Source organism: Cyrtonyx montezumae, unplaced genomic scaffold, assembly GCF_038088225.1.
Source record: "Cyrtonyx montezumae isolate F1298 unplaced genomic scaffold, pur_monq_1.0 scaffold_17, whole genome shotgun sequence".
NCBI lineage: Eukaryota > Metazoa > Chordata > Aves > Galliformes > Odontophoridae > Cyrtonyx > Cyrtonyx montezumae.
Genome location: NW_027071903.1, coordinates 8,709,671 through 8,722,331, shown reverse-complemented (window position 1 = coordinate 8,722,331; position 12,661 = coordinate 8,709,671). Strand labels below are relative to the sequence as shown.

Here is a 12,661-nt window from a genome sequence, read left to right as displayed (position 1 = left end):
GCGAGAGCGAGCGGTCCCGGGGCGCGGTGTGGGGCGGGGGGCGGCGGGGCCTTTCCGCGCCTCGCGGCTCTTTGTGGTCGCCGCGGCTCTCGGCTCCGCTCGTCCCCGCGGGGCCCCGTTCCGCCCTCGGGCCGGCGGGCGGCATGCGGCGGGAGAGGTGAGTCCGGCCGGGCGCTCGGGTAGGCCGGCTCTCCGCTAGTTCCCCTTGCGCTCGGCCCTCAAACGCTTCTCGTTTCTTGGCAGCGACTGCGCGGAGGAGAAGGCTCCCGCCAAGGGGGAAGGGGGCGCCGAGGGTGCCGTGCGGGCCCGCAAGAGGAAAGCCGATGTGGGCACGGTGAGTGCAGGCCCGGCGCGACGCGGCACGGCCTGGAGGGCGGTGCGGGCCCGGCGCCGCTCCCGCGGCCTTTTGTTGGGGGGTGGGTGGCCATGTGCGGCGCGGGGCGCGGGCGGGGGCTGTCACGACACGGGGTGAGCGGTGCAGCGGCCCCTGCCCCTAAATCGCTGTGTTTCTTTTTGTAGTTCCTGCAGGATCCCGATGAAGAAATTGCCAAAATTGAAATGAGTAGGAAAAAGCAATATGAAAACCAGGTAACGAATGTGGCCTTAGATCACGTTCCTTTCATCTTGATAACCCACTGGTGCAGGACGTTGGTATTACGCAGTGCCACAGATACGCAGCCGCTCCGTGCTGTGTAGCAGCAGCTGTGGGGGACTGTCAGCCCACGCTGTTGAAGAGCACAAACCACCTCGGTGGCACAGCCTGCTCTGGAGCCTCTGCAAGAGATGAGGTCACGTTGGTCTAAACCATTGTATTAATGCTTCAGTGTACCTGAGTGTCCTGGGACTGCTAGGATGTTCCCTACGAAAGGTTTCACACGCACACTTAGTCTTCCACACTGGTGTACCTGGAGTCTTGCAGGAGTTCGTGTGCTGTATCCTACAGGCCTTTTGGCACACAAACAGAACCAAGTTTTGAGGTGAATCTCCTTGTAGCCCTGTCTATGCTTGCTTATAACCTGGGAGAGCAGAAGGATCACTCGTTCCTTTTGGTTAGCCCTATTCTCACCACCAAGCACGTTTATTAGACTGAGGGAGTACTCAGAGCTCCAGAATAAAACTTTGAAGTTTATGCTGTTAGATGGTGCTGTGGTGGTGATGTAAGATTCGTGCTTCTGAAGATGAAAGAGATGACTTTTTTAAAGTCACTTATGCTGTAGGCTAAAGATCTTAAATCAGGCTGCTGGGTGGGGGTTAACAGTGACCAATGCCACTTTCCAAACAGGACATGTGGCACGATCCAAGTTAAAATGTCCAGATGAACTCCAGTATCATCCCCTAAACTTAGTGCTGTTTTCATGTTCTTCAAACTTGACGTGCTATTGGTATTTCTACTGGATGCTTTGTTGGTATTTGGTATTGAAAACAAGATCTTTTTGTGCATTGAAATGTTTGCTCTAAATAAAAGAGCGAAATTAGCCTTTTGGAAGTAGGTTTATTCTTTTTGATTCTCTCCTGTGCATTCACATAGATGCTCTCTCACTCTGTCGCTAGGACTTCAGCCAGTTAATGCACTTGCAGGGTGATACTTAAGCTGCAGAAGTCATGATCAGGGAGTACAGGCTGTACTCATTTGGTACACGAGGCTATGCATAATGTGGCACATCTAACCAGAAGTGGCAGCTGGAAGTTCTAAGACTAAAGTGCTACCATAACAGATGGGCATCATTGTTTGGAATGGCCTCTGCTTGTTGCAACTGCGTATACTAGTTATCAGTCAACATATTAAGCAGGGCTCAAATGGTGAGCATTTAATGAGGGGATCTCTCCTTCCCTTCTGTCTTTTTTTTGTGCAGTGTATTAAACTAATTTCTCACTTCTGACAAGGAAGAGCTGCCTGTCCTTTGCTACAGTCCCCTCCTTTAGCAAAACATTCTGTAAGAGCTGAGCCAGGGCTTCTTAATGTTTATTCCACAGTAAGGTATTGCTGAAAAACCACTTATTGCATACCTAATTTTGTGTTCTTCAGGAAGTCTGTGGAAAGCAATTGGAAATATATTCTGTGCAACTCCTTCAACTCTGGAAGTGGATACAGACTTCCAATTTTGTGGGGTTTTTTTGTTTTGTGTGTGTGTGTTGCTATTAAATGCCACTTCAGGAATGGTAGGTGTATCAAAATTCAGATAATTCAGGCAGGAGGCATCCCAAGTATTGTTTAGGAATTTTCCAAGTTATCTTCAGGATGCCGGTGGGAATTTGGCCCTTTGATTCTGTAAACTGTAGATAAAAATGGATACCTGCGTATCAGTCTCTATACAGAGAAGGTTTTCTGTTATGACAAAGTAGCCAGATTGTTACAGATCTGTTTAAAAAACCTAACATTTGGCTGCACAGCAGCAGCTCTTCAGTCTATGGTGTGACACAAGCTATTCTCTGATATAAATTGCCATGGGCCACTAATGAGAATATGTTTATGGTTCCAGCAGCAGTATTGCAGGCTTGTATGATAGCCAGTGAGATAGTTATTCTGTTGAGGCACAACAATTCCGAATTGTAGGCAGCTATAAATCTGCTGCAGCCTGTACCACGTGACTTCTGCCCTGAATAAATTGTTTACTGACACTAGGTTATACGTGAGGCAAAATGTTGCAGTCACATCCCACTTTATGGCATCTTCATAGTCAATTCATTAGTTTGTTTCTGTTGAACATAAGGCCTGAGTTCTTAATTGGAATGCTGTTACCCTTTATGTGATGGAAGGGCAGCTATATCATGAGGCTTGTGACAGCAGAATATTGCATCAATTCTGTTTGATTTTGGAGATCTGGCACTGCTGTAATTCTGCAAGCAGTTCTCATATTAATTCTGGCTGCTTTCTATGGACAGATACACTTCCAAGGCTCTGCATAAAACAAAAGTTCATTGAACTTGATTAATCTGTGCAATTTTGATAGAAAATCGATGTTCTCCTGAATCTAGAGTGGAGAATAGAAACTAGATGTGGTAAGAAACCTGGGAATGGGGCTAGCTAATCTTTTCAGATAGAGAGGAGACAGAGTAAGCTTTCAGTAATCAGTTTTGAGCAATTTCTCACTAGCCATTTTTCCAGAAGCTAGTCTTACTGTTGTCAAAACGCTCTCTCTAATGAACTGAAAACGTCCTCTGAGGAGATTATTTAACAAGCCTAGGTTATTTCTGAAAGGTAAAATTAAAGAAACCAGACAAATACAACAGTAACTACAACAAAAACCTCATGCACTTGAACAAACAAGCGAACAACATAAACTATACCCTAACTGAGAGCCTGACCTGGCCCTAATATATAGGACAGGACAATATTCAGACTCTTTAGAGAATGAAAAGTATGAGAAGCTATGCTATTCAAAAAGAATTGGAATGATTGAATTGTTGCTCTTCTTTCTCTTCATTTGTTAATTGTGGAATCTCTTCCTAGTGGACACGTCCTATACTTCAACCTTCTAGTGCTTCCTGTGTGTGAAAACTGGCTTGAATTGTAGGTCTTAATGCATTCTGATCAGCAAAGTAAGGCTGCAGTCTAATAGCTGAAGTCTGTCTGCTCAGAAATGCTACTTTTTGAGGTGTCCTTTCCCTCTCTTACTTCTTTGACTTTGATTTCCATGCTGAAAATCCAATGATGTTGCTGTTTTTAGTGCAGTTCTGGGTTACTGTCGTCTTCACCTTCCTGTTAGCACCTTTTGCCCCTAGAAACTTCTCTGGTGGCTCTGAGAATGTCCTGCCTGCATGTAGTTCCTAGTTGTGTGCTTTAGGCCTTGCACTGTGCCAGCCCAAAGGAAGCTCTTCTTGGTTACCTCACACCCTCCCCACCTTAAACTGTTTCACTTTCAAAAGCAGTTCAGCAGTCCTTTTGTTTCCTTACTGTTACAGTGTGATGTTCTGTGGTTTCTTGATACTGCTTCTTGGTTTCAGCTGAGTATCTAGCTAAACCTGCTTTAAAGAATCAGGGATCTAAGCTCATTCACTCAACCAAAGTGCATGTGAAAACGTTCCTTCACTTCAGTTAGTTCAGACTTCTGTCTCCCTTGCTTTTGGGGCCCTTCATATTCACTTCCATTCTTCTCTCTAGCTAAGCTATATGCTTCACTGTTGCTTGCATTCTTCCCATCTTCTCAATGAGCTGTTATCTAGTAGCTTTCTTTTCACCTCTTAAGACATCTAAGAAGGTCTTGAATCTTGGTTTGTTTCCTTATAGAATATAGGGAGTGATGAAATCTTAAACTGATTGGTGTGTGGTATCTACTTGGGCTGAGAGCAGTGGAGCAGATCCCTTTTCTTTTAGCTACTGCTGGTGTAGAAGGCACCTTTAAGATCTAATGCATGGCTTTTCTGTTGGCTTGCTGATTAACTGATATGGCAGTGCTTCTCCTAATGCTGCTGGCAGCTGGACTTGCCATGCAGCTGAGAGGACAAAGTGTGTCTACAGTCTAGCTCTGAGGGAGGACAAAAATTAACTTAAAGCAATGCTAATGTGACGATCAAACTTGATAAGAAATCTGTCAAATTTATAATACAGGTGCTATTCTTTATCCTTTCCACTCCAGCCACAGTAAATCGTGGCATGGGTGTGTAAATAGCTATGCTGAGTTTGTATGTAAAACTCTGAGAGGTGCAACTACTGCTCTATCTGATGGTAACACAGTGTCATAGCTGCAAGAGAATGTGGCTTTCATTTTGGAAGTGAGTGCTTTCTGTTCCTGAAGCTGGAGCTATGGGGTAGCCGTTTTGCTGGGAAGTGATGTCACCTGCAGCAATGACAGGGCAAAAATCAGGTGTGGAAACTTCTTTATTGGTGCAAATTTTTCATATAGAGCATTTTACTTACCAGCACCTCATGAGTCTGCTTGTTTGTTTTTCTTTACTGTTATTTCTTGGAGGTTATTATGAATCTTGTCAAGGATTTTTGTCCCTTTAGTGCTGCAGAATAGGTCTATTTTTTCAGCAAGATGGCTGACTTTGCTCTTAAGCAGAAATGCTGATTGTTTTAACTTGCTTAGATATGATGATGTGGGGCTGACTTTGTATTCTACAGTGAAATAAAATAAATAGTATTTTCCTGGGGAACTGAGAGTTATTGGTGAGCCCAGTGAAGGACCCTGAGACGATGAAGGGACTGGAGCATCTCCTCTGTGAATTTGGCCTGGAGGAGAGCAGGCCTGGGTTGATCTCATCAGTATATATAAATGCTGAAGAGAGGTTGCAAGACGATGGAGTTCTTTTAAGTGGTGCCCATTGGTGAGACAAGAGGTAATGGGCACAAAATGAAATGCAGAAAGTTCCTTCTGGGCATCAGGAAACTTCTGCTGTGGGTGTCCAGAGCACTAGAACAGGTTGTGCAGAGAGAATGAGGAGTCATCCTTGGAGATGCTTGAAACTGTCTGGAGGTGGTCCTGGGCAACCTGCTGGAGGTGGCCCTGCTTCAGCAGAAGCATTGGGCCAAATAGTCTCCACAGGTTCCTTTCAACCTGTTCTGTACAGTTTAAAGAGGTAATCACAGCTTGTCATGGTTTATTTCAAGTTTATTTATGGCTAAAATTATTACTTTTAAAGGCGTAGCATCAAATCTTCTCTCTTGTTTTATAGCTGTCCTGGAATAACATTAACAAAGATCCTCACATGCTGATTCCTACTCCAGACAAAGATGATGATCCTGTTGGTGTTGATTACTCTCACTTTATACATCTGAATGTTGCTCCAACTAGATCTTCACCACTACCAATTCTGGGGTAAGTATGCTGCTTTGCTACTGCTTGTCTGCCTTTCTTTTGTCTTATGTTTTGAAACTAAATGTGTTCATCTGTTTTAGCTGGGCAAACAGAGATGATGTATGGAAAAACATGATAAACAAAGAGGAGACGTATGTGAGGGATAAACTGTATATGCAAAGGCACCCTCTCCTGCAACCTAAAATGCGAACAATCCTTCTAGACTGGCTAATGGAGGTAAGCTTTTCTAGGCCTGTGACTAAAGTGTGCTTTTGTTTTAGCATGCCAGTAACTGTCATGAGCACTATTGTTGTCTTATTGAATTTGTCAATGAATGGTACCAAATTAAATATATATGTATGTTCAAGTATATATGCAGTGGATTGAAGTGATGGTGCATGAGCTGGCAATATATTCAGATAGTAATTTAATTGAATGGTGTGTAACCATCAGTTTGTTCCTAAAGCTCTGTAAAGTAAGCTTAAGGTCACGCAATGGATTAAACCTGGACAAATGATTATGAAAGTTACTGTAAAAGGGGATGTCTAGTGTCTTAGAGACTAGATGCATCTCACAGCATAGGATGATAGGATGGGTCAGGTTGGAAGGGACCATAAAGATTGTCTAGTTTCAACTCCTTGCCATGGGCAGGGGCACTTTCCACTAGACCAGGTTGTCCAAGGCCCCATCCAATGTGGATTTGAGTATTCCAAAGGATGGGGCATGGACAACTTTCCTGATTGGTTGTAGAGCCTCACTGCCCTCTATGTAAAGAATTTCTTCCTAACATCTAATCTAAGTCTATGCTCTTTTAGTTTAAAGCCATTAATTACACCTTATTCTATCACTATATTCCTTGACTAAAAGTCCCTCTCCATCTTTCCTGTAGACCCTCTAGGTAATGGTAGGCTGCTGCAAGTTCACCCCGCAGCTTTCTTCTGTAGAATGTATAGCAACTCTGCTGTCTTTATGAGAGTGTTCTTGCTGTTTGAATCTTTCTGTTCTTGATTCTAAAGCAGTTCTGAGAATTTTCTCTTCTGAGGTGTTGAAATGATGCATGTTTGTGAATACGAGGAACTGATGTTCCAATATTGTTAGAATGTATGCTCCCATTTCCTACAAGGGCTTTCACTTGGCACTCTTATATTTGTTGAGTGAGGATTTACTGTAGGGGTGGCCATCCTGTGAGTCAAAGGAAGCAGCTTAGCTCCTGCTCTTGGTTGACATATTGGTTTTCATTATCAGTGAAGCAGAAATCAAATATGAAATTTTACGTTTAGGTTTTGCATTTATTTTACTAAGTCTGTAGCATCTGTTCTTGACTCTCTAACACTGTTGTTGACTTCTGCATCTCTGTCTCTCCAGGTTTGTGAAGTCTACAAGCTTCATAGAGAAACTTTTTATTTAGCACAAGATTTCTTTGATAGGTTTATGGCAACACAACAGAATGTTGTAAAGACACTATTGCAACTTATTGGGATCTCTTCTTTATTCATAGCAGCAAAGCTCGAGGTAAATATCTCTAGTTTTCATCTAAACATAAAAATGTGATTGCACAGAGTACTTACTGTAAACTAAATGAATTCTGGCAAGCTTTTATGGAGCTTATTACTTTGATTTGAGCAGGAAGCAAGAATAATTTTTCAAAATCCTTCCAATATTTTAAAATTGGTGAAAATTTGGGTGAGTTAACATCTCAGTATCTGTATTAAAGGAATAGTCCCTCTAGTGTTAGAATAATTCAAAATGCGTTTAATTGTTGCTAAATGAGTTTTTGTCTGGCTGCTCTATGCAGAGACCACTTGTTGCAACTCTACTGCTGTTGGAGTACCTACTGCATAATATAATCTAAGCCATTCTTATTTACTGGCATAAACTGAGCTGTTAAGATAGGGCTTTTCAACTTCTGGCTGTTTCCTCTTTTAAGAGGCATATTGATGCTTGATTTGTTCTTAGGCACAAATTGTTTTGCTGCTGTTGCAGTTGAACCCAGCAGGTGGCTCAGCACCACACAGTCGTTTTCTCACTGCCCCACTTCCCAGTGGGATGGGGAAGAGAATTGGAGGAAAAAATGTGGAACTTGTAGGTTTACTAAGATAGAGAAAAGAAAAAGGGATAATAGTTGTTGTAGATGAATATATATTTATATGTGTGATGCACAAGCAATTGCTCAGCACCCCTCAACCAATGCCCAGCAAGCTTCCCGAGCGGTGGAAGAGTGAGATGAACTTCCACCCCTTCAAAACTCCTCCTGCATGATGTCATATGGTATGGAATATCCCCATGGCTGGTTTAAGTCAGCTGTCAGATTTCTGTTCCCTCCCCACTCCTTGAACTCTCTGCTGAGAATGGCCTTGGCTCTGTACAACACTACTCAGCAGCAAATTATACACATTGGTTTGTTATCAGTGTTGTTTTTCTCCTGGAACCAAAACATAGCATCGTGCCAGACACACTGAAGAAAACAATTCTGTCCCAGCTAAAACTAAGGCAGCTGCTTAATCATTAGGCTTCATTAGAGAGCCTTGTTTAAGGTGAAACTTACACTTGTTGAGCAGTTAGGCCAGGTTGTCTCCTCATGTTGAAAAGCAGCTCAGTTCTGATGTTAGTGTTTGAGGAGCTCTCTATGATCTGTTTCCAATCCACTGAATATTGTTTGAAGTTAACCTTGGACCAACAGTATATCTCAGCTTGTTAGCTGTAGCCTTAATGTGAGAAATCTAGTGAGGATAAGGTTTGTTGATACTGCCTTCCAAATGTCCACTGGAATAGCTGTGGTTAATTTGTATTTGTTTGCTACTTGCAAGACCTGAGGTTGCCACTCCAGCAGTTTTTATAAGGCTGCACACCCTCGTAGGTGCACAAATGACTATGATCAGTAGAGCTAAAAGAGATTAAAAAAAAAGTGTTCCTTAGACTGCATTGAAACAATCTTGATGCCATTTACAGCATAATATATGCACCTCAGTGGTGCTGTAGCCAATCAATACATGTTGTACTGATCCATCAGAAGTTAAAGGTGAAGACTATCAGCAGAGAGGCTGAAAAAGGAATCCATGTTGATTAAAGACAGAGAAGAACATGATGAGTTAGGGTGGGGAGAAGGATGGTTATTTTCCTTTTTTTTCCCTCCTGTCTATTTTGAAATGCTGGAGTGGCACTGGGATGTTCTGCTTCTTAATATATGGGGGGACTAGTTATGATCTATTTGTCAAATTAAATACTTGATTTTTCTATCTCTCAGGAAATTTATCCACCAAAGTTGCACCAGTTTGCCTATGTTACCGATGGAGCTTGTACGGAAGATGAAATCCTCAGTATGGAATTGATCATTATGAAGGTAATATTTCAAAGTGAAATTTGTTGTACTTTTTTAAGGTATAGCATAATCAGACTAAAAGCAAGAGCCTCAGTTAATCTTATGTGTGGTAGGAGGCACAGTTTCTAATTAGAAAACAGTGTCCTTTAGGTAACAAGTGTGATTTAAAGCATCTTTCAGTGTGCAAGTATTTAACAAAATGAATTGTTTCTCCCTATCAGTAGGAGGAGATATGGGAAAGAATTGATTTGCATGTTCCAAAAATGCTTTGCCCAGCTTCCTGTCTAGAGTAAATAAAGCTGTATGGTCTCAGTTAAGAACTCTTTATTAATACTCAAGTGCTGTGTATGTCTACTCTTTCAGGCTCTTAATTGGAACTTAAATCCACTGACAGTTGTATCATGGTTAAACATTTACATGCAAGTTGCCTATTTAAATGAGCTTTATGAGGTACTGTTGCCACAATATCCACAGCAAATATTTGTACAAATAGCAGAGGTAAGACTGATTCCATCCTTCAAATACTATTTCATCTGAAAAAAAATTTTGTTTTGCAAAAGACGTATTAAACATCTGTCATCTTGTAGCTCTTGGACCTCTGTGTGCTGGATATTGGCTGCTTGGAATATACATATGGTGTACTTGCAGCTTCTGCTTTGTACCACTTCTCCTCATCTGAGTTGATGCAGAAAGTTTCAGGTATGTAAGAGTGGTATTTATGGCTTGCCTGATGTATTTACCAACATTAAATCTTAAGTCAGGCAGATAAGCCTATGTCTTGTCTTCTAGGTTATGAATGGTGTGAGATAGAGGAATGTGTAAAATGGATGGTTCCATTTGCTATGGCTATAAGGGAAGTAGGAAGTTCCAAACTCAAACACTTTAGAGGTATAGCTCCTGAAGACTTGCACAATATACAGACGCACATAAACAGCTTGGATTTGCTGGTATGTATGTGCATACTGAAGACAAAATCTGCTGAAAATCTCTAAGTATTGTTTCTTCTTTGATTCGAACAGAAATTGAGTTCAAGTGAAGCATTATCAGCTTGAGACTGAGTGTGTGCTGATTGTAAAAGGCCTAAGATTGTATGCTGGTTGCAAAATTACCAGGAAAAAGACCTGACTTTTATAGTAGTTAGTATAAAAAGGTGGTCATGATTTTGTCCTGTTACGTCAAAGAACAAATAATTGCTCTGGAAATGGGAAGCATGTTTGTGCCTTTTCAGATGCTTACAGTATTGTAGACTAGGCCTTAATCTATAGGAAATGTGGGTAACGTAACCTACGTGATGAAAAAACAAACTCTTCACTTGAGTGATCTTGTGGGGCTGCTGTGTGACAGTGGTGGTTGACAGTAAGTTGAACAACAATGGCTTTTAGCATGAGGAACTTGAAGAGGATCAAAATCGTGTCCATCAAGATGTATTTTAACTTAAACTATCAGTTGTTTTCGTTATTATTAATTTTTAAGTGATACAGTAGAAGTTAAATGTTAGCATTCAGTAGCTTCTTAATTTTCAATCTTGAAGTTACCATAATGCTGACAGTCAGATTCCAAAAGTGAATATTAATTTCCCGGAGTTGATATTTGCTGGCTATTGTGTACTGCATACATATGATAGGTATGGATATAGATCAGCAATTGGGGAATGAGCACTAAGCTCCAAAACCCTGAATTACATTATTGATCTGTTGCGTGAATACACCAAAGTAAAGGTTTTAATTCTTCCTCTTTTCCCGTGCTGCCTTCAGGACAAAGCTCAAGCAAAACAAGCCATATTGGCTGAGCAAAATAGGACTTCACCTTTCCCCACTGGTGTCCTTACACCACCACAGAGCAGTAAGAAGCAGCCTGCTGGACTGAAGCCGATGTGACCGTACCGGCTGTTTACAGATGACTTTGCTCAAGTGCCTGTTCTGCTGGTTCTAACTCCTGCTCCGTTATGGAAATGCTGCCGGTGACATTCATAAGCTTTTATGGAATTTGAAAAGGAAACCTTATCTTTTTCATGACAGAAGATTTTTTTTTTCTATTTGAAATATTTTTATTGAACGTTAAAGTATTTTATAGAAATGGATCGAGTACGCCTGCCACTGAAAAGAACACCGAAGAGTGCTCCACATGCTGCTATGGAGGGTGATGCTTGATGTGACCAACTGTTCAGAAAAAAAGGCTTAAAGATGAGGTTACTTACTGTGCCTGTTTGTCTTCTGTGTAATCAGCACTTGTGCTGTCCCCTGCTGACAACTGGGCGAAACGTGCTGTGCAAGGCTACATTTCAAAGCCTCTTTTTCAAATGGTTGGCTTACAACCTTTTTTAAAAGAAAACTCTTTACTGTAAATGCTGCTATGTCTGTGTATCCATTTTTAATAAAAATGCTGTCTAAGACAGCTGGTTTTATGTATATTCCTATTTTTCTTTTGATTACGGTCAGCTAAGGTTTTTCAGACTGTGACCGCTAGTGTAGTGTGGGAACTGGGCACGAAGAATATAGTAACTATCATTTTATTTATTTAGCACTACTAGCTTACCAATGGAAGCTTCATTTTTTGGATACTGAGATGAATTTTTATGTCTATTTAGATTTTTCCTTATCAAGTTGCACATGACTAGAGAGGGGATAATAAACATGACAAGTGTTTGGGGAATCCTTCCACAGCACACATGCTGTGATGATCAGTGTGCTGGGGACTTCTTGAATCAGTGTCTGGATCATTGTATTTAATAGCAAGACGTACTGGGGGAAGAAGCTTGCCTTTCCTTTAAATGTAATAGTTTAAACTTTGGGATTTTGGCATATGCTTTGACAACAAGTAATCTGTGCAAAATTGAATTCTGGAATGGTGTGTGCCTGTAAATCTGTTGTTTTATAGGAAGAATAGCCCTTGACCTTTGCAGCATCTGAGAGTTCATAGAAAGCCCATTTCTGAAGAAAAGGGAAATAGATGCAAAAACAGGTGCTGACTTTTTTTCATGGTGTTCACTTTGGAGGACTGTTCCACAACACTGAGAGCTGCTGTGGCCTTACTGGGATCTGCCACGTCCTGTAGCTTACTTAGGTGCTACATCTGTATTTCTGGAAGCTGCTTCTCTGCTGATGGTTAATTTTTCTAAATGTAAGTTTCCACCAACACTGCTTTTAAGTTATTCTCCATTTCCTTTCTCCCTGACCCCACATTCTGTTGTTAAAACTCTGATATAATAAATACACCTACTGTCACTAATGGTAAGCAAATTATTTGGTGCTGCTGGCTTTTTTTTTTTCCACTTGCAATGAATGGCTGTAAATTGTGTTCATGAGACAAGTGTAGATATAAGCTGATTGAGTTTGCTGGTGCCAGCTCAGAGAGGCTTTCATTTCTTGGAGCACTACGTGTCCTGGCCAATCAAACTTCATTTGCCCATTAAAAAGTGTTTGTAGCAGTGGAGCTGTCAAGACACGTTTTAATACATGTCCCTAAGTTTTTGTCCCTACATTTAGAACCCCAAACCTGAGGAGAGGGAAGAAAGCAGAACAAACAAAGAGTAAATTAGAAAAATGCCTTCTGAAAGGTGCTCTCAGGGCTTTAATTTCTGAATTGTTCACTGAGCACAGCACGG

General features: G+C 41.5%; 1 protein-coding gene across 1 annotated transcript; it reads left to right on the top strand.

The window, feature by feature from the left end:
• The first annotated feature begins 68 nt into the window (after positions 1 to 68).
• On the top strand, positions 69 to 12,299 carry CCNE1 (cyclin E1). Its single transcript, XM_065733197.1, has 11 exons — positions 69 to 157; positions 244 to 334; positions 520 to 588; positions 5,617 to 5,759; positions 5,840 to 5,975; positions 7,104 to 7,250; positions 8,983 to 9,078; positions 9,421 to 9,555; positions 9,645 to 9,756; positions 9,847 to 10,004; positions 10,812 to 12,299. The coding sequence occupies exons 1-11, from the start codon at positions 144 to 146 to the stop codon at positions 10,932 to 10,934; spliced, it is 1,224 nt and encodes a 407-aa protein (XP_065589269.1). The 5' UTR covers positions 69 to 143; the 3' UTR covers positions 10,935 to 12,299.
• Positions 12,300 to 12,661: the final 362 nt, after the last annotated feature.

Excerpts from the sequence above, each read along its gene's own strand:
- CCNE1 (XM_065733197.1), top strand. Across the intron at positions 589-5,616 it reads AAAAGCAATATGAAAACCAG|CTGTCCTGGAATAACATTAA; the intron begins GTAACGAATGTG and ends CTTGTTTTATAG. Across the intron at positions 7,251-8,982 it reads TCATAGCAGCAAAGCTCGAG|GAAATTTATCCACCAAAGTT; the intron begins GTAAATATCTCT and ends TCTATCTCTCAG.